At 36.0% G+C, this 24,436-nt stretch overlaps 2 protein-coding genes across 3 annotated transcripts in view; one reads left to right on the top strand and one right to left on the bottom strand.

Annotated features, from left to right (window-relative positions):
* Positions 1-6,012: 6,012 nt before the first annotated feature.
* LOC110103804 (glutamate receptor 3.4) lies at positions 6,013-12,956 on the top strand. Of its 2 annotated transcripts, none has more exons than XM_028695504.1 (7): positions 6,013-6,331; positions 6,952-7,185; positions 7,826-9,171; positions 9,690-9,967; positions 11,298-11,329; positions 11,402-11,808; positions 12,331-12,956. In XM_028695504.1, the coding sequence occupies exons 3-7, from the start codon at positions 7,837-7,839 to the stop codon at positions 12,793-12,795; spliced, it is 2,517 nt and encodes an 838-aa protein (XP_028551337.1). In that variant the 5' UTR covers positions 6,013-6,331; positions 6,952-7,185; positions 7,826-7,836; the 3' UTR covers positions 12,796-12,956. The 2 variants fall into 2 exon arrangements, with proteins under 2 accessions (XP_028551337.1, XP_020688310.1); XM_020832651.2 differs by having other exon boundaries at positions 6,817-7,185.
* Positions 12,957-18,899: 5,943 nt separating this feature from the next.
* Positions 18,900-24,436, bottom strand: part of LOC110103816 (DEAD-box ATP-dependent RNA helicase 58, chloroplastic) — a 13,278-nt gene continuing 7,741 nt past the window's right edge. Inside the window, exons 6-10 of the mRNA XM_020832669.2 lie at positions 22,669-22,827; positions 22,318-22,386; positions 21,464-21,553; positions 20,228-20,368; positions 18,900-19,279 (exon numbers count right to left, since the gene is read on the bottom strand). Of these exons, the coding sequence (XP_020688328.1) occupies positions 19,004-19,279; positions 20,228-20,368; positions 21,464-21,553; positions 22,318-22,386; positions 22,669-22,827 (735 nt within the window). The 3' untranslated portion in view covers positions 18,900-19,003. The remainder of the gene's footprint in view (positions 19,280-20,227; positions 20,369-21,463; positions 21,554-22,317; positions 22,387-22,668; positions 22,828-24,436) is intronic.

Raw genomic sequence — 24,436 nt, 5'->3', positions numbered from 1 at the left:
GTCGCCCGCCAACTACGGTCCTCCTGACTTATGTCACCTGTCGACTACAGTCCTTCCGACCTCCGTCGCTAGCCGACTACGGTCCTCCTGACTTACGTCGCCCGCCGAGTACAGTCCTTTCGACCTCCGTCGCCAGCCGACTACGGTCCTCCTGACTTACGTCGCCCGCCGACTACAGTCCTTCGCCGCCAGTTGACTACGGTCCTCCTGACCTACGTCGCCCGCCGACTGCAGTCCTTCTAACAAAGCGAATACGTCGATAGTAGCTCTTTGTATTTACATCATGTAATGTACTCCATAAGATGTACATCAAGCTAAGGCCTTCTCCCAAGGAAGGGCCTCATTTGTAATCGACTGCGAATACTAGTGGATTCGTTCAAACTGGGCTAGCTAGGCCCCGTGGTTTTTTCCCCTTTTACAGGGGTTTTCCACGTAAAAATCTTAGTATCTCATAAATGCTAGACCCTCTCTCATTATCTGATTACGTGCCAGATTTTCGTACAACGCTAAGACGATAAACTTTATATTTCTCTACCGCCGCGAATACTGCTGGACGCAACAACTATAAACAATGACTATTTAAATAATTAAAAAAAATAATTGACAATCATTGATTGAATCTTTAAAAAATTAAAAAAATATTAAAAAAAGTGACATGGATTCCATTGCATGTTTGTAATGACGTCCACATGCAGGTGTCCCATTTATTTTAATCAAGCTTTAATAACGTAAAGTATTTATTAAAATATTATTACTTTACATTAAAATATTATTTGGATGCCGAAGTAAGAAAAATATGAAAATTTTCAAAAACAGACATTGTATAGTTGTTTCTATTTTCGCTTTTTTTTTTGAAATTTCTTCAGCTGTAATTAAATAATTATTCTTAATTATATATTCCTGTCTTTTGTGATTGTGGAGAAGAGTGGTGTGAAAGCCCGATTTCCTTCCAGGATCGTCCAGGACGAAGTGGGATCGTCCGGGACGATCAGCACAGAATTTGTGGACAGAGGAGGTTCGCCCAGGACGAAATTTGGTTCGTCGGGACGAAATTTGTCCAGAGAGCAAGTCGTTTAGAAACGATTAGACTTCGTCTGGACGAGATTTATCCAGAGGGCAAATCGTCCCAGGACGAATAGGATTCGTCCGGGACGATCCTATTTGATAAGCATCGGATTTGAGATATTTTTTAAGAGAGAGAAAAAGCAGGAGAGAGAAAGAGAAGGAAAAAGAGAGGAAAGGCTGAATCCTTTCAGTATAGACGCCTGAGATGTCACAAGTGGAGTCTTAGGTTTCGTTTGTAACAGCTTTTTTAGTGCTTTCTAAAACAATTTTTTAATATTAAAATTGTTTGGATGTATCAAAAAAGTTGCGGTCAAAAGCTGTCCCAAATGAAGCTTTATATCATTTATTATAAAATCGACTATTGCAATAGGGTTAGATCCCGTGAACCTTCTCTTTTTTTTATTTTACCACGTAAAAAATTCAGATGTCTCATACTACTTTTATTTGTGCGTATTAAATCTTTGTATAAAATTAAAATATTAAACATATTGTCTATGCCATTACAAACTTTCAAAAGTGTAGCACTTATATAAAATTATGTGTAATTTCTTAGATTAGTTCACATATTAACAAATTTATGGAAAAAAAAAAACAGATGTATGATCTTTATTAAATGAAAACTATCTATTAATAAATTAAATAGGAAGAGGTAGCACAAATATATTAATTCAATCTCAACCATACAATTCAAATTGAAAGGTGTCGTGCCTCACGATCTAATTCAGAAAGAATTGTATCTTTTATCTTTTATATTTACAACCATTTAATTAGAACTTACAAATTTCATAAAAACATTTAAAAAAATAAAAGAAACAACATTTCATTTATATTTATTGAAAATGTACAACCCAGTACAAGCCCAAAATGCGACATATACAATAGCCATGGAATACAATAAACAAGCTCATCTCAATGAACACAGAACTACAAAATAGAAAGACTGCTAAAGATCAGAACATAGCTCATCCTCAAGCTTCCTTATTTTTTCCTGAAAATATGTAGCATTATAGTCCAACAAGTTTTCAATATCTATAATTTAAGTTAATACATATTATATACTTAATCATATTATTAGCATATAAAATAACATAGTGGCATTTCAATTTCACATTAGTCCGTCAGATATAAATTTAGCATTCAAAATTAGTGGTCATCAGCAATGAATTAGGTTTTAGTTGGGATCACTTTCTTAATGCTTCTTAAAACAACTTTTTAGTGCAAAAATGTTAATTTTTATACAGAAAAGCTGCTTTAATAAGCATTAATTAGAAATTCATCCCAAATGAAGCCTTAGATTTTATTTAGAACAATTTTTTATTGTTTCTTAAAACAATTTTTTAATACAAAAATTTTAATTTTTATAATAGAAAACTGCTTTAAAAAACACTAAGTAATTCATCCCAAACAAAGCCTTGGGACGGCTCTCTTTCTAATTTTTAAAACAGTTTTCTAATATAAATTTTTTAATTTTTATACTAAAAAGCTACTTTAAGAAGCATAAAGAAAGCCGTTTGCGAGGAAACCCTAGTCTTATAATAAGCATTGAGGATCAGCAATAAGTCACTTTGATGACCAAGACTAATATTTTAAAATTATGAGAATATTGGAACATACTTTCACCAAGACTTTTTCTAAGATAATGAAATATAAAGCTATTTTTAATTTTTTATGCATAATTGCAAGAAGTTATTATTTTATATTCAAAATTATTATGAATGTTTTTATTTTATTTTTTACTATCTTATATCAAAATAAAAAAATTCTTTAGCTCATTTGGAGTCAGATAAGATCAGTTTTGATATTGATGAATTCGTCTTGCTGAGATGTTCAACTCAGTCATAAGTTCATTAAAACTGGAGTTCGAAAGCCGAGAATTCATTTCTAAAAAAACTTTAATTTAAATTTCTTGCTAAAATAAAGAGTAAGGAACTTCGAAAAATTCAGACTTTGTTGAGATATCTTTTTTACTGCTTTTAAAACAATTTTCTAGTACAAAAATTTAAATTTTTATATTAAAAAATTATTTTAAGAAACAGTAAAAAAATCGTTCCAAACCTCCTTTTAAGCACTAATAATCATATTGTTCTTTGTTAGCCTAAAGTGTTTATATTTGTTTTCAAAACTTACCAAAAAAGATAATTTAACGGTGATAGTTAATAATTTGAATCCTCTCCGACAAATGCTGAATAATTAAATTTTTTTAAAGTATGCTCCTTTTACTAATTTTAATCATTAACTTGCTTCTTTATAAAATTTGGCCCTTACTTTAAACGTGCGCAGCCTTACACGACTCTTCCCAGTTCCCACTTTTAAGGTGTAGATATTTTGGGAATAGGTGTAGATATTTAAAAGAAAAAAAAATTGAAAGTAAAAAAATTCATATGATTTTAATATAATTTTGAATTAAAAATTTTAAAATTAATTTTAAGAATCTTGATATGTCATCATGAAATTAGTTTGATCGGGCACGAATCTAGAGGCAAAAGTTAGTTGGAAATTTCAAAAATTAATTTTGGGAACATCCGAACTCCGATTTCAGCGAACTTACAGTCAAACTAAGCGTCTCGGAAATACGAACCCAATGACACCAAATTCAACTCAATCCGAGTCCAAATGAGTCCGAATCAAGGACCCGATGCGCTGTTGGAAGATTCAAACCGCAATTTGAGTTACCAAACGGCCTCCGATTTTAACGAGCTTATACTCCAATCGAGCGGCTCGACGAGACGAATCCAACAAGCCCAAGATCATCGAATTAAAACATCATTAAGGCCTCCAAATGTTCAACGAATGGTGCACGATCTAAGGGTTCAATATCGGCCGTCCATTCAAAGCACTACCTATTCGCCCATGATCTCACACCAATTTACAAGCTATGCCACTGCAGAAAAACTATAAATAGATCTCTCATTCTACACAAAGGGGACTCAGATGAAGAGAGAGAAAAAGAAGGGAAGAAGAGGAGAAATGGGAAAAGGAGAATCCTCTCCTCCTCGACCACCGCCAGAGCTCTTCCTGCCGCTTGAATACGCCGGAACTCTACCGGATATTCGGGAGAACGCCATAATTCTGCCTAACTTTCATGGGATGCGGAAATTCTTCCCAATTTACAGCAATGTTCCCTCCTAACGCCGAAACTCCTCCCAAGTGAAGCCGAATTTCTTCTCTGCCACCAACAGACGTCGGACTTCTACCCGATGTCGTACCTTCACTCTTCGCCAAGTTTCTACCCGACGCCGGACTTCTACCGGTTATCGAACTTCGCTGGACGTCTATGCGAAGATGGATTTCTCTCAATTGTTGGACTTCTACCTGACGCTGTCTTTCTGATCTTCGTCGTCAGACTACAGTCTTCTAACCTCCGTCGCCCGCCGACTACGATTCTCCTGACTCACGTCGCCCGCCGACTATAGTCTTTCCGACCTCTGTCGCCCGCCGACTACGGTCCTCCTGACTTACGTCGCCCGTCGACTACAATCTTTTCGACCTCCGTCGACAGCCGACTACGGTCCTTCTGACTTACGTCGCCCACCGACTACAAGCCCTCCGACCTCCGTCGCCCGCCGACTATGGTCCTCCCGACCAAATGAACATGTCAATAGTGATTCTTTGTATTCATATCATGTAATGTACTCTATAAAATGTACATCAAGCTAAGGCCTTCTCCCAAGGAAGAGCCTCATTTGTAATCGACTGCAATACTAGTGAATTCATTCAAACTGGGCTAGGCCCCGTGGGTTTTCCCCCTTTTCAGGGGTTTTCCACGTAAAAATCTTGGTGTCTCATAAATGCTAGACCCCACTCTCTTATCTGATTACGTGCCAGATTTTCGTACAATGCTAAGACGATAAACTTTATATTTCTCTACCACCGCGAATACTCTCGGACGCAACAAATCTTAATTTTAGTTTCAGTAAATTTATAATCAAATGAATTTATCAACACTGAAAGTGATCTCATTGGACTCCAAATAAGCATAAAACAAGCACGTATCATAATTTTATGTGGTTATAGTAGGGGTGTAAAATTTTTACACGCCCCGAACCCGACCCGAAAAAATCTGGGTTAGGGTCAACCCTGACCCGAAACTGGTCGGGTTCGGGTTCAACAAATCAACCAGTTTAAAAAAAAAATTGGGTTGATCCAGCAACCCGAAATTGATCCTAAAATGACCCGAAATTGACACGAAAACTCCTATTTGACTCGAAAACTCGAGATTGACCCATTTTTTAACCCGATTTAGACCCGAAAATCGAATATTGACCCAAAAACTTACAATTTTAGGTCAACTTCGGGTCATTCGTGTCGAGTCGGGTTGACCTGGGGCCGAATCGGGTCGGGTTCGGGTTGACCCGAATAGTGTTGGGTCAGTTCCGGATTCGACCCGTTGACCCAAATTGACACCCCTAGGTTATAACTAAATTGAGTGTCTTAGGCTTCGTTTGTGATGACTTTTTTATTATTTCTTAAAGCAGTTTTTTAGTACAAAATTTATATTTTTGTGCTATAAAGCTATTTTAAAAAGCTATAAAAAAGCTGTCTCAAACATAGCCTCAATGAGGGGAATCCATCAAGTCTAACATCACTCAATTATAATGTCATTAAGATACTTAGATATTAATTGAACAAAAATTATAGCTAACTGTTAAACAAATTAAAACTAATCTCATATTTTAAATATCAATAAATAAAAAAATTTACTTATTAATTTTAAAATCTACCATACAATTAAACCTTAATTTTAATTTGAGACTCTTATTTTCTGCCCTTATTCTTCCATTAGAAAGATAAAGATTTTATCCATTTTTTAAATAGTTGAGAAAATAAAATTATTACTTTTTATATATAATTAATATTAATTTTTTCTTATAATGTTTTTAATTTTTTCCTAAAACATTTTTTTATAAGTCTTATAATTTGTATTTAGCTTCAGAGTATATTGCCAAATCAAATCTTATCAAGAAAAAAAACTAAAATTTCCGAAGAAGCCCAATAGGCCACCGGAAAAAGAAAGAATGGAGGAGACTCTACTGTTCTTCTGTTTCAAAGAATTGATCTTTTCCTTTATTCCAAGCTTAGTTGATGACAAAAGATATTCCTTGACTCTGGTAGACCAGTAAAAGTGATTGGATGGAAGACCTCGTATTCTTTCTTCCTTATTTTTTCACATTGAGTTGAGAGTTCACAGAAGAGGCATTCTTAAGCTTAGGATGCAGCCTGTTCATGGATTAATTTAGCGCCGGATTGGGGCTTCATATTTTCTTGGGTATTTTCTCTCTTTAACGCAGCTCGGTAACTTGGATTTCACTTTTTTCAGTGACAAGATTCGATTTTTCCTATTTTTTTTAGAATTTTCTTTGTGCCGACTGAAAGAAAGTTGCGGGTTTTGTAAATATTGCTGTTACTGAATTTTCGCCTCCCCCTTTTTTGTCTTCATTAATGTTTTGATTTTGATTTCTTCCTATCCTCTTATTTTTTCTTGTTTTTTTGGTGGTCAGAAGCTTATTTTGACATCCTTTTTGTTTTTTTTTTTTTGCTCTTGGATATTGGATTGTGATTTTCTTCATTCTAGTGGGATCTTGGATCTATTTTTCTTTGCTTTCTCTTTCTAGGGAACTCTGAAACTGAGAAGTAATAAATGGATATTTTAATGAATTTACGCACAGGTTTTAGTTATAATTACTTTGTTTTAACAAATATTTATTGTTAAAGTGTTTATTAATGCTCTCTCAAATTCATAATTAAATTCAGAACTTATTCAACTGTAACTGGAAGAAGCTCTTGAATCCTTAGTTCTTCCCAAAGCTGAGATCTTGGTGAACACTTGGTTATAGTGGATTTGAGCCATGGATTTAGCTCCTTTGTTGGCTGTTTGTTTCTTGTTAGTTCTGAGTGGAGCAGAGTCAGGGGGGGAGAATGGAACAGGCGCTCTTTCAAGACCAAGAGTTGTAAATATTGGAGCTCTCTTTACATTCAATTCTATTATTGGGAAAGCAGTTGGACCTGCGATTCAGCTCGCGGTGGAGGATGTAAATGCAAATTCAAGCATTCTTTCTGGCACAAGATTGCATGTTATCACACAAGACACAAATTGCAGTGCGTTTCTTGGAACCATAGAAGGTAAGAAAAATAAATTTTGGGTTGATAATATACTGTCACAATTTGGTGAAAAGTACTTATTCAAGTTTCCTACTTTTTTTTCTTTCCTTAATCATTTTATTTTTGAAGAGTCTAACATGTAACATTGATTATATTAGGAAGGATAAATTGAGGAACGGTTTTATTTGAGGGATTTGGGAGTAGTATTTACTAAAAATAAGATGATGAAAAAGAGACTTAGGTGGTTTGCACATTTAAAATGAGTGGTAAAAAAATGCACCTATAGACATGTAGATGAACTTAGGGATGAGGAATTTGGAAAGAAAATTAGTTGTTCGAAAAGATTTATAGCGAGTAAATTGAACACCTAATGCAACAATCAACAAAATTGAATATACAATGAGAATTCATAATGTTGATTCCAAATAGATGAGATTAGGTTAATGATAGATTAGGATTGAGGCTTGCTACTTATCTTCTTTGCTTTTCATTTCCATCTGTTAAATTATAAAATTAATTTCTCTACAGTCTATAGAAGTTTGCAATTTCAATCTACAAAATTTAAGACTTTTTTTCTTGTTCTACAATTTTCCAAATATCTTTTATAACTTTCAAAGGATTACAAGCCTTAAATAACTTGTACACTAAATCTTTCTTGCAGCCTTGAAGTTGATGGTGAATAATGTAGTTGCTATAATTGGTCCACAATCCTCTGGGATAGCTCATGTCATCTCTCATATCGCTAATGAACTCCATGTTCCTCTTCTTTCATTTGCCGCAACAGACCCGAACCTTGATTCCCTGCAGTATCCATACTTCGTTCGCACCACACAAAGTGACTATTTTCAGATGAATGCCATTGCTGATATAATTGAGCATTATGGATGGAGGGAGGTCATTGCCATTTTTGTAGATGATGATTATGGAAGAGGTGGGATCTCAGCACTGGGTGATGTGCTTGCTGCAAAACTTGCTAAGATCTCCTATAAAGCTGCCTTGCCTCCCAATGCTGATATAAATGAGATAAATGATCAGCTGGTCAAAGTGAACTTAATGGAATCCCGGATTTTTGTAGTTCATGTAAATCCTGATTCAGGCCTATCAGTTTTTTCAATTGCAAAAAAGCTTGGGATGCTTAATGCTGGATATGTGTGGATAGCTACAGATTGGCTCTCTTCAGTCTTGGATTCTTCTGGAAGTGCTGATCCTGAAACCATGAGTTTAATACAAGGGGCCATCGTTCTTCGTCCTCATACACCAGATTCAGATATCAAACAAAATTTTTTGTCAAGATGGAATAAATTGCTTCAGAAAGGAGATCTAAGTTCAAGCTTGAACACTTATGGGTTATATGCATATGACACTGTCTGGCTAGTTGCCTATGCTATTGACCAGTTTCTTAATGAAGGGGGTTCTGTATCTTTTTCAAATGATCCAAGATTGAGTGATGCAAATGGAAGCTCATTGCATTTATCTGCACTTCAATCCTTTGATGGAGGAAACAATCTGCTAAGAAAACTGAATCTCGCAAACTTCATCGGTCTGAGAGGTCGAATTCAAATCAATTCCGATGGGAATATGATCCATCCCGCTTATGATATTCTTAATGTCGCTGGGACAGGATTGCGGCGGATAGGTTTTTGGTCGAATTATTCTAGCTTATCTGTTATTGCTCCTGAAGCTTCTTATGAAAAGCCTCCAAATATTTCAAACAATGGCCGCCAGCTATATGGTGTCATTTGGCCTGGAGAAATCACAACAAAGCCCCGTGGATGGGTCTTTCCTTACAATGGAAAGAATCTAAGAGTTGGAGTTCCTTATCGAGAAAGTTTTAAGGAATTTGTAACGAAAGACAATAGCCATGATGGCGTTGGGGGTTATACTATTGATGTGTTTAAAGCTGCAATCAACTTATTACCTTATCCAGTTCCCTTGCAATTCATTCTTTTTGGAGATGGATCTGAAAATCCCAGCTATAATGAACTTGTGCAAAAGGTTGCAGATAATGTATGTATTTCTTTCAACCAAGCTATCCACATTTGCATGTTCTGTGGCTTACAATATCTTCTTATTTATTCTCCCAAATGCAACATACTTTTATCTTTTTTTGTTATATGTGCTTCATCTATGGTTTGAGTGGTCCGTTTGAGCAGATTTTGTTGTGGGAAAAGGAGAATTTTTTAAAGCTGTTATGATATTATAGATTTTCTTCCTTCAGAAAAATCAAAGATCAACTTTCTACCAACTAATGCTAGAAAATCTGAATGTAAAAAATCTTGGAATTTTTACTTGCACAATCTTATAAGAAAGTCTTAAAATACCATTTGGTAGGATTTATCTTAAATCTTTTATAATCCAAACTTAAGTTGCGTTACAAACAACTTAGGCTTCATTTGGGATGGCTTTCTTTTGCTTCTTGTACTAAAATACTGTTTTAAGAAGCAGTAAGAAAGCCGTCCCAAACGAAGCCTTTAGTTGCATTGCACGAATTTGATTTTGTGACTTATGATATACTTTTTGTCTAGTACTTTGATGCAGCTGTTGGGGACATTACAATTGTAACAAACAGAACAAGGATTGTAGATTTTACACAGCCGTACGCTGAATCAGGACTTGTCATAGTTGCTCTTGTCAAAGAGAGAAACTCACCTCCTTGGGCTTTTCTTAGACCATTCAGCTTAAAAATGTGGTGTGTCACGGGCTCTTTCTTCCTGTTGGTTGGTGTAGTTGTTTGGATTCTTGAGCATCGACTAAACACCGATTTCCGTGGATCTCCAAGAGCTCAACTTGTTACAATATGCTGGTTAGTATCACTTACAAAATGAAGTTTCAGTGCTGCGATATGTATCATGTAATGAATTGCTTGGAGTGGAAGTTCAGTTAACAAATGATGAGCTCAAAATCCTGAGGCTTTTGCTTGCTTTCTGGATAATGAAAGAGCCTGTCAAGGGAGAAATTATTCTGTTCGGACACCGGATGTGGCTCTGTGTCCGGAGGTGAATCGGAGCGCGGCATATCACCCGGTACTCAACAGGTACACAACCACGATATACAGTAAGGAGGTGACGTGGTGTGTCCTGATTTGCCTCGGACGGTGTCCGGTGTCTGCACAGAATAATTAATGCTGTCAAGGATTGAAGCTATGAAATTTTACCCATGTTATTTTAGAGATATTTTCATTACAGTGGGTTAAGATATGATCTCCTGCACATAATCACCAATTTATCATGGAATTAAGATCAGTTAATTCTGAATAACTATTTTATTTTGGAAAAAAATATGCTGGCAATATCTGTGTGAATGTTAAAGTGCTACTCTATGTACTGCTTTTATGTATGCTAATGTTGGGCCACTTATAAAAAAATGTTTTGATAAAAATTGTCAAAGTAGTGGGGTCTTACGGAGAATGTCCCAAATAGACTTAGACTTCGTTTGTGACGGTTTTTTTGTTGCTTCTTAAAGCAACTTTCTAGTACAAAAAATTTAATTTTTGTACTAAAAAACTATTTTAAGAAGCAATAAAAAGACCGTCCCAAATAAAACCTTAATATGCAGACCACCTTCATTTTTTTCAATACAAAGGAGGAATTGTTGTTGGGATTTCTTTTGAAGAGAGAGAAAAGAAATGCAGTTAAGTGTGAGGCTGTGAATTTCGTTTGTTAAGTTTTATCATCATCATCATAGTGAAACCTATCATGACATTAACAAAAAGTAGCCATGAATTATGCATAGTTAACCAGCTAAAGATAGAAGAGACACATGAGATCAATAATTAAGTCAATATTTCAGTATCTTTTTTCTTAAAGGATTGGAACTCATTCTATATTATAATGAAGAATTTCCACCAGTGCAAAAGAGGAAGACGCAGAGGAAAATAAACTTATGGTAAATTAATTGAACTTATGGTATTCATATGGAGCAATGAAATCATTAATTTGGTTTGAATTTTTCCTAGTTAAACCACAAGTAATATTTTGTATAGAAGTCTTCAAAACTACCACTGATTCCTAAACTCTTCTGTAGAATATATTTTCCTATTAAACAAGGCAATGATGATTTTGCATACAAACTTTTGTTCTTCATAATTTATATTTTCTTGCGCAGCAAATGATGCTCTTGTTGTAATGTTGCAGGTTTAGCTTCTCAACAATGTTTTTTGCTCACAGTAAGTAAACATCCTTATAGTCTTTCATCGTTCCCATCTGAATTCTTCTGAGATATTTTTATGCTATACCAGGAGAAAATACCGTGAGTGCTCTTGGAAGATTTGTGCTGATTATCTGGCTATTTGTAGTGTTGATTATCAATTCAAGTTACACTGCCAGTCTCACATCAATCCTTACAGTTCAACAACTTTCATCAAGAGTTGAAGGGCTTGATAAATTAATATCAAGCACTGATCCTATTGGCTTCCAAGTTGGATCTTTTGCCAAAAGCTATCTTATGCAGGAGCTTGGTGTAGCTGAGTCTAGGTTGATATCCCTGAAACAACCAGAAGATTTCGCAAGATTTCTTGATTTGGGACCAAATAAAGGTGGTGTTGCTGCCATTGTCGATGAGCTCCCTTATGTTGAGCTGTTCTTGTCAAGCTATTGCAAGTACAAGACCATTGGTCAAGAGTTCACAAAAAATGGATGGGGATTTGTATGCTCTCTCTTCTCTCTCTCTCTAGAAATCGACAAATTATTCTGTGCGGAGTCCGGACGTTATCCAAAGACCAATAAAAATATGCCACGTCACCCCAAAGTGTACCGTGCTCAGTACCGAGCGCGATACTGAGCATCGGTACCACTCGGCACCAAGCGGTACCGGACGGTTCTCCCGTGTGTCCGCATAGAATAATCTCTCTTAGGAATCTAATCTTGAAACAACCAGTAAATTTTTTTCAGACCGTCTTCCTTCTATCTACATTGCCAAATTTCTCAACATATATTTATATATTATCCAAGCAACTATATTTATTTTCTTTAGTAAATTGACCAGATTTACTACAATCATTACACTCACACTAATGCACAATCCAGTTTTACATTATTTTCTTCACAAATCTCTGATGGTTTAACAACATAAACCTTCATTAATTTCTTCTGCTTCCTGAAGACAATTGAGATTTGCATTCTCATTTCTTCTTGGCTGAGGAAAACTATATTGATTTTCTCTTAACAGGCATTTCAAAGAGACTCACCTCTTGCAGTAGACCTCTCAACTGCCATCCTTAGCTTATCAGAGAATGGTGATCTCCAAAGAATCCATGACAAGTGGCTGACACGAACCGGTTGTGACTCGCAAGATAGCAGCATCGGATCGAACCAGTTGAGCCTTCAGAGCTTCTGGGGCCTGTTCCTCATTTGTGGTGTTTCTTGTGTGATCGCCCTAAGCATCTTCTTCATGAGAATTATTTGTCAGTACAAGAAATATATATCTCCTGAAGAAACTGAGTCCAATATGTCAGAAATCACTCCTTCAGAGCCCAGCCTGAAGCGCCCAGTTCATTTGAGAAGTATTAAAGGTCTCCTGAATTTTGTTGATAGGAAGGAAGAAGAGGTGAAGAAAGCTATTAAAAGGAAATATAGTGAGAAGAGTCAACATAGTAGTCGTAGCACAGATGATCAGTTGACTTCACCAGCATAGAAGCAGAGTTTATCATGTTGTGTTTGCTGCTTCAGTGATGTATTTTATGTTGATAGAAACATATAATGCATAAGTATTAGTGTTGGGATAGAAATTTTCCCAACAGGATGGAGCACAAATTTTGATGCAATTTTTAAATCTCGAAGCACTATTAAGTTGAACTGATAATTGTTGGGTCTAACTCGTGCCTAAGTAGGTCCCTCGTGCCCATTAAGACGTCGGATCATTCGGTCACCTTTCGGATTGGAGTGCCAATATGTCATCTATGATGTTATCAAAGATGTCCTATGCCACATTCTTCAAGTTACCAAGTTCCCCCTCCTAGAAAGGTTGCCCTAATCATCTCTAAGGCCTCCTTCAACATTCTGTGCCATGAAGCATTGCAGGTCTCATCACCATCTTATAGAATATTCCCTTAAATTTGAGGGGGGCTTTTCTTTAAGACTTTTCTAACCAAGTTTTTTTATGATTGTCATCCCTAATGGAGTTTGTTAAAGGCATATTGCTAATATGATCTCCATCAACTTGCATAGTGGGTTAATAATATATTCCCCTTAGGTGGGTTGATCACACATGTATGATCCATCCACTGAATATTGCTTTGTCAACTTATTAACTAAATATCAACCTTTCTTAAAGAAATTCCAAGATGTTTACCCACCATGCAACCTTTCAAAATCAAATACCTGTAACTACTACTAGAGTGTTACCCTAACAAACAATGGCTAGATTGTCAACATATACCTTGGCAAATGAAGTTAAAAGATAGTTGGATTGGAGATTCCTACTTGAAAGTCTATGAATCAAGTGGGGTCCTATTATCTTCTTGTTGAGAAGAAGCTACAACAATATGAGAAAGGAATGTTTCCCAACAAGTTAGCAAGACAATCCTAATATAACACCACTCAAATAGTCCAATGTTACAACCTATCATGAATAAAAGCTCTTTCTTAAAACTCACCAATGATAGTTGCATCGAAATCAAATATCAATCAAAGACATTTTTAGCCATCAAACAATCAAACTCTCAAGATTCTCATGATGATATTTGCCCCCAAATCCTAAATTGTCATATTTATCAACCCGTTTATGTATGTAATGTTTCCAACTTGTGTCTCTATAAGAATATTAAAAAAAATGCAAATAATAAAGAATACAAGAAATAAATTTATTGCATGTGTTCATAGCAAATTTTTTCCTCTGCACTAGTCTAGCTAAGAGAGTTATAATGCATTGTTTCTTGTGTTCCATCTAGATCGTCCACATGACATGATAAAGTTTTAATTCTAATCTTATTCGTCTATTACCTTGGGGTAGATTATGTTTGGACAAGTCTTTAGAGGAGGTGTAACAATAGCTCAAAAAAGATCATCCACTTTGAGTCCTTTAGCTAATAATATATATAAAGGAAATCACCAACTTAGCACATACATTGCCACCCACCCCATTTTCCTTATGCATATTGAATTGTCTAAGACTTGCTCATTTTAACAAACATGCCTCAACTGCATGATTCATATAGTTCCAACTAAAATCCCTTCAAGCTTGTAAAGATTCTTCTTTTGGCATTGGCTCGCCAATTATTATCACTATTGATTCAACTATTTTGGAGAGGTCATGTGGCAACTTTCTTAAGAAGAAAAATGACATATAAGATGATATGATGTCACTCTGCAATATTTCTCATTATCTTTGTAGGATAGATGGTCTACATCACCCATGCTTACCCATGTCACTCTTAGTTCCCTAATTGTCTCTCTCTATTTGATCATTCATCAATCACTATTTACACACGATTTTATCCTATCTTGTCACATGTCACATAATCTCCACCGTATCCATACCTCGATAGAAATAACATCAAATGTTTCTTATGTGTCAAAAATGTTGATCTTACGCCTTCATGCCACCATGACACACATCTATGATGTGTTACGCTGCCTCCAAATAAAGTAACTGGCTTGGAGGCTCACCCTCTCCATCTTCTCCTTTTCTGCCCCACCTTGTGAGCCCTAATATCAATACTTTAGTTTCATCACAAATATCCCTCCAATAAGACCACTTTCTCCAATTCATTAGAGCCAAATACAAATATGACTGTAGTCCAACAAGGAGCCAATGTTGTATTAATACCATCAAACAATTCTAGCTCAAAATTATATACCAATAATAGTGCACCTCATCATCTAACTTGGTGGTCATCATGGTGTTAACCTCTATACAAAGAAACAAAAATAGCAAAAATCTGTACGTACCTCGGACTGAAATCCCGCAAATTCTGCCGCAAATCCTGCTGTTCGGCGCCGTCTGCGTCGTTTCTCCGTAAAATCTGCCGAAACCTTGCGATGTCGCCTCGATCGAACGACCGCTCGCGTCGTTAAATACCGCACCAACGCGAAGGCTTCTCTCGACTCTGCTCTCGACTCTGCTCTCCTCTCGCACGAAGCACTCTCCCCCTCTCCGATCCCAGCTGAAGCTCCGACCTCCAGCCAGCCCGTCAACCTCCTTCCGTCCATACACGCAGAGAGAGAGAGAGAGAGAGAGAGGGAGAGAGAGAGATTTCCTTCCTCATACCTGCAGCCAACCGAGCCCTCTCCCTCCGATCTCCAGCCGACTCCAAATCCCGATTCCTCCTTGCCGCAAGTGCCGACCTTCCTTCTGATCTTTGTGCCGAAACCTCCCTTGCCCTTGCTTTATTCGGTCGGAAGCCACAACAGGAGCTCGCTGGTCGTGAAGGTAGCGCCCCTTCCCCCTTCCGTGCGCTTCATTCAGCCAAATCCCGTAAATCCCTCAAATCAGAGAGGGGGAGGGGGATTTACTTATTTATATATTATATATTATTATTATTTATGTTTAATTGATAGTTAATTATAATTATGATTAATTAATTATAAGTAATTAATTATTATTAATTAATCAATTATATTTAGTCAATTAATTACAACTAATTATTTATAGTTAATTATATTTAACTATACTTAATTATGGGTAATTAGTTATTAATTATAATCAATTAATTAATTATAATCAATTATTTATTATTAATTATAAGTAATTGTAATTATTATTAATTAGCATTAATTACTAGTAATTATAATTATAAAAAAATTAATAATAAATCATACATAATTATATTAGATTTTATCACCCTGATTGCTCTTTTATCTTGTTAATTATATAAAAAAATATGATTAAAATAATAATATCTTAAAATTATTAACACCAGGAGAAAAAATTACAAGCTGTCATAAGCTCTACTTTTATGATAATTTTTTTCATATATTTATTTTTTAAGAAAATCATCACATTTCTGCTTAGATGCAACTTTTATGTTACATTTCAAGAATTTCTATAACAAAACAAAAAATTTTCTTTATAATCAAATCTGCTAGCAGTGTCGCCGGATCCAGCAGCCACAGAGATGGCCATATGGAGCTTGGATATCTCCCTTTTCATGTAGCGGTTCTTTGTGAGGAATTTTTATTGCCTCAGGTTTAACGTAGAGATACATCAGGTAGCCTATAATATATCGCCACGTGCTCTTATTTTTTACCGCGCGGCCCGACGACCAACCCAAAACGAATCCGGGATTACTATGTTCGTGTATTGACGGTATTGCTCGGTATTTGTTCGGTATTGCTGGGTACTACTCCGTATTTGCTCGGTATTGCTAAGTACTATTCGGTATTTGCTCCGTATTTTCATCAACGACTTGCAATAATTGAAAGAGCTCAGCGACAAGTTGAAAACCTGGAGTCTGCGATCATGTGAACTGGAAGCAACTTCCAAAGCAGATTTGATCGAGAGAAGACTTGAAGAGAGGGATAAAGAGATTGAGGAGATGATGTGCAGAAGCAATGAGCAGAGATCCAGCACAGTACATGTTTTCGAGTCTCTGTTGGCTACAGAGCGAGCTGCTCTTGCTGAGGCTAACAATCGAGCAGAAGCTCTATCGATTCAGCTTCAAGCTACTCAAAGCAAGCTTGATTCTCTGTAGCAGGAGCAGACTTCTGTTCGGCTCATCGAGACTGCACTCGGTAGTATTAACGAAAAAATGAGTTCTGATCCTGCATCTCCAGCAAGGAAGCAATAGCACTATTTGTCAATAAACTCAACCAAACAGCTCGACCGAACGCGGAAACTACAATCGATTTGAGAAAAACGCATGAAGAAGCAGACCGATTGGGAAAAAAGTGAAGAAAGGAAGACCTCCCGCCGATCTCCCGACACCAGCAATCGCACTATTTGCAAGAAAAGTCAATCAAACAGCTCGATCGAAGACGGAAACTGCAGTCGAATATGGGGTAAAGATCGGAAGAAGAAGCCGATTAGAACGAACGAAGGAAAGAAGGCCTTCGTTCGATCTTCTGTCACCAGCAAATACGGAGCAAATACCGAATAGTACCTAGCAAACCGAGCAAATAGGAGCAAATACCGAATAGTACCTAGCAATACCGAGCAAATAGGAGCAAATACCGAATAGTACCTAGCAATACCGAGCAAATACCGAGATATCGAGTAATACGCGAACATAGTAATCCCGGATTCGTTTCGGGTTGGGTCGTCGGGCCGCACGCTAAAAAGTAAGAGCATGTGGCGATATATTATAGACTACCTGATGTATCTCTACATCAGATAACCTGAGGCAATAAAAATTCCTTTGTGAGAAGCCCGGCCCCGCCCCGAAGGCAAGATCTTTTTAGACTTCTTCATTTTCCGTCCGGTCTGAACGTTCGTCGGTCATTTGCCAATCCTACGGCCTATTGCCCGCTCCAATCGCTGCTTCTGTCTCTTGATCCTTATCTGATTCCTGCCAGTGGCTTGGAAGCACGCTATCTTTGTCTATTGGCCAACATAGTAAGCAAGTATAATGCTCCTTTGAATGGAACAATTATTATGTCCTCCGACCGGACGTAGAGGAACGTCCGGTCGGAGGCCAAATCGTGCCAAAAAATGAAAAATACCGAGCAATACCAAACAATAACGAGGAATACCATCACGTGAAGACCCAATACCGAGTTATACCGAGCAATACCAAGTTATACAAAAGTTGTACCGAGTTTTTACAAGAAAAAACTCGGTACAACTCGGTATTGCTCGGTATAATTCGATATTGATCTTCACAGAGCGGTATTCCTCGTTATTATCAAATAATACCTAGCAATACTGAACAAATACTGAATTTTTTGACGGGATTTTACCTCCGACAGAACGTTCCTCTACGTCCTTACACCAAACCTAATAAAAGTTCCTTCAAATGGCCTCCTAGTTGAGTGAAGCTCCGATTTCATGCTTTCCTGGTCGTATTTAGCCGATCCGGCCCAATTACTAAGGTCATATTGATATAATCATAAACAAACTGATATCCATTTAAAAATAAAGAAAAAAAATTATAATACCAACATTAACTTCAAAAATATTCTTATTCGACAAGCATTAAAATATCATTTAGAAAAAAAAAAAATTTCTGCTTTCTAAAGCAACTTTCAACTATAAACTTTTTTGTACTAAAAAGCTGCTTGATCATTACTTCCACCAATGCCCAATATTAATGATATATTATCTTATCAGTTAACTCTTACAAATATAATAGTGAGAAACTGATTGAAATAAAAATAATTGTCATTTTGACATCTTGGTCGAGACTAATCAATTTTCATGGTTCACATAGATTTTAACAAAAACTTAAAATCAAAGACTAAGGCTTCGTTTGGGACGGCTTTTTTATTGCTTTATAAAACGGAGTTTTAGTACAATTTTTTTAATTTTTGTATTAAAACTCCGTTTTAGAAAGCAGTAAAAAAGCCGTCCCAAACGAAGCCTAAAGTTTGATTTAGAACAGCTTTTTTAACTGTTTTCTAAAGAAATTTAAGATATCATTTGGGACAGCTTTTAACCAATACTTCTTTTCATTACTTTTAAGAAATTTGTGTACTTAAAAAAAATTCTAAAAAGCATTAAAAAGCAGTCCCAAACGAAACTGAAACTTGATGAATAAAGCTATACTCTCAAAGTAAACCTACACAATAACTCTGCATCAACATGTATGAATTATTTTCTCAAAATAGGTCACATAAACATCCATATCAGTCATCACCAATATCTACAAGAAAAATATATCTTTCAAGTTTCTACCAAATTGATTGAGTAACAGATTAAAGAAGACCAAAGTAGAGACAACCATACAATTTGCAAAAGAGCCACCCATTCATGGAGCAAAAAGCTCCAAGATTAGTTCTTCACACTGAAACAACAACTCATTCTGATACCTCTGAAGCACAAATTGTTCTTCAGATGTGATCAGACTTGTAACGAAGCACCGATCGGCGGAGAACGGCAACCTCGCAGTCCTCCCTGACCGGTGGAGATAGTCAACTGCAGTTCTTGGAAGATCAAAGTTATAAATATGTGTTGTTTGAGGTAGGTCAAAGCCTCTGCTTGCCAAATCAGTCGCCACTAGAAGGAAACCTCTCTGCCTTATATCCTATGCAGGGAATGAAATGAATAGAAGTTGATTCCAATGGTTTGCGAGGAACAAGTTTAACAGTTTGGAGGCATATAACAAATGAAAGTTCGAGAATTCATAAAAGTATAACTTGTGGAGACATTTCTAGCAAAATGAAATGGCAATCCAACGATTAGGAGCAAATATGAATTGTTCATTATTTCATTTTGTTTATGATGCGGATTTCAATGTTCATAGTTATGCAAAATTGCAAGATCATAATGTTGTATCAGCCTTTTCAGCCATTAGATTAATTTGAGTCAGTTAAAGGCTCCAACTACCACACGGGACGTCTCAAGCGGAACAAAGGTGTAAAAGCCCGCCTCTCCTGTACGCCGCTTGAACCACAAGGAGCCAACAGAGCAGTTTAGAAAGGTTTTTTGAGGGAGTTAGGAGGAAATTTTGAATATAGGAACTGTTTAGAGATTTCGTTTTGGATTGAATGAATTAAATAGTTTGTTCTCCTAGGATTAGGACATCTTGAATTTGGCTGAAAATTTGAGCTCTTACTTTTTTTTTGGGCTCTTGCCGTGCCTAGAGATTTGGGAGATAGATCCTCCTCTCGAATAGAGGATCAATTGTATTTTGCTATTTTTCTTCCATTAGTTGGATTACTGCATTAAAATCTACTATTTTCTGTTTTTTCATTGATTTTGTGGATAGTTTTTGCTCTTTTTGTCTCTATTGTTAAGATTTGCTCGAGATATTCAAGTATTTCCTAAAATTACCGTACAATTTTTTTTTTTTTTAAAAGAAAGCATGTAATCTATAAAGTTAGGAACATATTTTCTATTACAAGCTGTGGTTCGATTGATATGAAAGAACAAAGCGCAAAGAGAAATATATTTTCACAACTTGTTTAGTAAAGGAAAGCATCAAATATTATTTTCCTACCGTTAAGGATAGTGAATTTGAACAATCACTTACAGATAGTGATGCTGATCGGGCATTGAAATTCATGTCTTCTTCAAATAGAATAATCTCCATATCTCCATCATAAGAAGCCTTAAGAAAATCAAAAAGAAGTGTTGCTGAAGGAGGTCTACCAGCCTTTTTAGACTTCTCTGACTAAAAAAAAAGAAAGAAAACCAGAGAATAACAAAAAAGTGATCAATTCCGTTGGACATAAGTCATATACTCAAATTTGAGAACATTAGCAAAATTTTTCCTCAAAATCAAAAGAACAGCACGAACAAAAAACACAACATATTAAAAATATACCTTATGTGAATTCAGTTATTATCATTATCTTGAAGGGGGATGACAAGATAACGGTGCTAGTTAGCTCATTTTTATTTTTATTTATTTATTATTATTATTTTTTTTAACGGTGCTAGTTAGCTCATGAAGGACACCTTATTGATCTTTTAATAACTTCAGTTTTTGTATTAGTAGATTTCAACGGAAGATCTTATCATTTTTAAACATTATCTCCAGTAAGCTTTGTTTTTTCTTGAGATTGATGAAGCTAAATACATTCATAAATGTCTTTTAAAACTTTCCAATGAAATAATATATACTACTTTTATAAGCATCAAATTTAAACATTCTGTTGATAGATCTCATTCTTCTCAGCTAAAAAATGTTTTCACAGAGATGAAAAGATAGAATCTCAGATTCACGAGGTTGAAGACAATGTCTTTTTGGAAATACATCCTCTGATTTACGTTGAAAAATATAGAAGAGGGACTAATTTTTCTTCTTGCAATGAGAAGACAAAGTGCACTATATATAGAGGATACAAAGCCAAATAGATGGCCAAGAGGTGACTGGCCATGAGAGAGGAAACAAAGGTCAAATAATTTAATACTGCTTCCGGAGTCAGATTACAGATTTATGGAAGTAACAAAACCATTGAAGCACAAAAGGTCAAATAATTTAAATAAAATTTTGTGGTCCAAATTAAAACAGTAAGCTATAGGGTTTTATTTTCCTAAGCAACTTCAATAAAAAATATTTTTTTACTCATGACTTCTTAATGTGAGTCTGTCAATAATATTATTTCATCATTTTTCATTGTCTTCACTGGAAAGCCGCATGCTTGAGCTGAGTTCATTTATGAAGAAGAAATCATTTGAAAATCTTGAAAAAAGTTCGTGCACTGACTAGAAAACTTAATTCTATTGTAACAAAATAAAATCTAAAGATTTAAAAGGAACAAACCTGCTCTGAAACAAAAATTATGCCAGATCTTGGTGCATCCTTCTGAAGGAGGTACAGCATAACACTAAGTCTTTCCTTTTTACTACAAATCTGCAAGAAATAATGGACAAATGATTTTCATCTTTATATTTATGGCACTAATTTTTGATAGTGTTGTTATTTTTATGATCATTACTCATCATTGTCTTCATCATTAGCTTTAACTAACCATTTGAGTTCATTTTTGGGAATCCTGCCTTCTAGTGTGTGCCCATTAACTCTAACTTGCTTAAATTTTTTGTATGTATTTTTTTTATAGTTTTTTATTAAAAACAAGTCTCATGATTTGTGATTATACTGAATAAAAATAGTATTCTGAGAGTAATTTAATGGCTAGTACTACTCTGTGTTCCATTCAAAAAAAATTATAGCTCTGCCCCTAACACTATTTCTCACTAATTTCTCAGAAAAATAACTATATTTGGCATGCTTAAATCACTTGATTCTTCATTCAATAATATTAACTTCAATAAGTGTTAATTGCACTACACAATCATTTTGCACTCTATATTTCCAAATTATTTCATATATTTAACATTTTCTTTTCAGCCACACAACTTGATTACTAAGGACTTCTTTGTTGCCTAACATTTCAATGAGAAGAATTTAAGGGAGATAAACTATACATTAAAGTAAGAAAATCCAACACTGTCATTAAAATTAATATGATCTAACCGCACCAAGAGACTGTCATTCTAATGGAAAGTTAAAAGAAAATAAAGAATTAGGTATTTGTCCAAATAAATACTCCTTCAAAGAAAACAAGTTTGAATGAAGAATTCTTTAGAAAAAAAATGTATAATTAAGGGTCTTACCGCAAAACTATGATGCAAATGGGAAGGCATGGGCTCTATGGGGTTCACGTGGATGTGCACAACATCATTCTATATCAAGGAAGGAAAGGAAAATGTTTAAGTTTCACGGGAATAATGACATAATATTTCTGCTATCTGGCATAGGAATTCTCCATTGAAATATAACTTAAAAAGACAAAAAGTAGATGCTGAAGACAAAAGCTTAGTTTGGGACGGCTTTCTTCTTGCTTTCTAAAACAGCTTTCTAATACAAAAAGTTCTTGAATTTGAAAAATTTTGTACTAGAAAGTCATTTTAAAAAGCAGTATGAAAATCGTCCCAAACGAAGCCAAAAACTACAAAAACACAAACCTTGGTCCACTTATGTTGTACACAGTCATAAAGGAAGCGATTGTGCTGAGGAATAGACGCACTAGCAAAAATTGTTTGGCGCCTTTCTATTGAAGAGTGAGATGTCAATAGCTTTCGAAGGGCATACACTTGCTTCGATGAATTGAACATAAAATCAACCTTCAAAAATAAAGCAGTATTTTAAAAATGGAAAAGCTTAACCATATAGCACATATATATGACTGCTTTTGAATTTCGATCCAAAAATTCAATAGCCAATTATTATGCCAATTGTAAAGCTTGAATGCTTAAACCAAATACCCTCAGAAAAAAATTATAATGCAGAAGTGAGACTGCTTGTGTCAATTACTATTAGGGTCTACAGTTTCTTAATGCATATCTAGAAAGAGAAGCACAACAATAGGCCAAAAAAATCATAAAACAAGTAATTCACGCAAAATGATAATATAAAGATCACCCAAAACAAAAAATACGCAAGAAATTTTAATCAATAAAACACACGTGATAATCAAGGTTCATGCTGCAATAATAAATCCAATTACAATACATCAGACCAAATTTAGAATAACAGTTGTGAGAAAAAAAAAGGTAAAGAAATCATAGTGACACTGATGCGTTCCGCCTCCGATCAGCAGAGGGAGGGCCGGCGACCTATAATATTATGCATATATCCTAAGATATATATTAGAATATAATATATGATATATATATTATAAAATATACTTATTATATGTATTATAATATATATATTATATAATATATTAGAAATAAAGAGAGAAGAAGAATAGGGAAGTTCAGAGAAGGAAGCCCGATCGGGCTAGGGTAAGATCGGAGGCCACGCACAGAGTCGGGATCCCTTAGTCAGCGGCGGAGGCGGTAGGTCGTCGACGGGATTTAGCCGGAGATGCGAGTGCAGGTCGGTGAAAGGCGTTTGGGTTGGCTTTGATCGCGAGAAGAGGGCACGACGGCTTCGGTGGCTGTAGTCGGAAGTTGGCCGGCGAGGCTGGACTTGGCTTGCTCGACGGAGGCTGTAGGGTCTTCGACTGAAGCCGAGATTAAGATCGGGAGAGATCTCGCCTGAAGGAAGTAAGTCCCGAAATCCTTTTCTTCTCTGTATGCGTGAGTCTCTGCGTCTGTTTGTCTGAGAGCGTCTGTCTGAGAGCGTGAGCGTGAATGAGGGAGAGTTTCCTATTTTGAGTTGTGAGGAGCGACGGTTTTGCCGAGAGGAGTGTGATCGTGGGCAGTTATGTGCGGTTTGATCGTGGCTGAGGTGGAGTTAGTCGGGTTCTCCGACAGTTAGAGGTCAACAAGACCTTGTCCTTCTCGAAGTGGACAAATTGTATCTTGTTTCTTTTGAATTTCTAATGCAAAGGTTCTTGTTCTTCCTCTCATCCCTCTTGTGTTTATTTTTCTTGGATTTGGTGGAGAAATCTTTTCTTTGAAGGAGCATTAGGGCAAACCCAAACTTGGGAACCCTAGGGCGTATCAAGTTGGTATCAGAGCTCTCGATCCTAGACGGCATGGCATCAAAGAAGGTAGAAGTTTTGGAGGGGGAGATGAGCCAATTGAAGGAGGAAGTGGGAGAGAAGCTTTCGTCGTTGGAAGGAAAATTCTCATCCCTAGAGGAGAGATTTGGGGGAATGGAAGAGATGATCCGTAAATTGGTAGACGCCCAAGTTGCTCAATCAAATCCTAAGGAAAAGGGGAAATCGCCGATGTCAAACCCTAACCCTAATTTCTCAATTAGGGAAGATGGAGCAAGCCAACC

This window comes from Dendrobium catenatum, unplaced genomic scaffold, assembly GCF_001605985.2.
Source record: "Dendrobium catenatum unplaced genomic scaffold, ASM160598v2 fragScaff_scaffold_651, whole genome shotgun sequence".
Classification (NCBI taxonomy): domain Eukaryota; kingdom Viridiplantae; phylum Streptophyta; class Magnoliopsida; order Asparagales; family Orchidaceae; genus Dendrobium; species Dendrobium catenatum.
This window is presented reverse-complemented; position numbering and strand designations above follow the sequence as displayed.

Bases quoted from the DNA above. Each gene is read 5' to 3' on its own strand.
- LOC110103804 (XM_020832651.2), top strand. From the start codon at position 6,912: ATGGATTTAGCTCCTTTGTTGGCTGTTTGTTTCTTGTTAGTTCTGAGT. The intron at 7,186-7,825 runs GTAAGAAAAATA...TCTTTCTTGCAG, and splicing joins GTTTCTTGGAACCATAGAAG to CCTTGAAGTTGATGGTGAAT. The intron at 9,172-9,689 runs GTATGTATTTCT...CTTTTTGTCTAG, and splicing joins TGCAAAAGGTTGCAGATAAT to TACTTTGATGCAGCTGTTGG.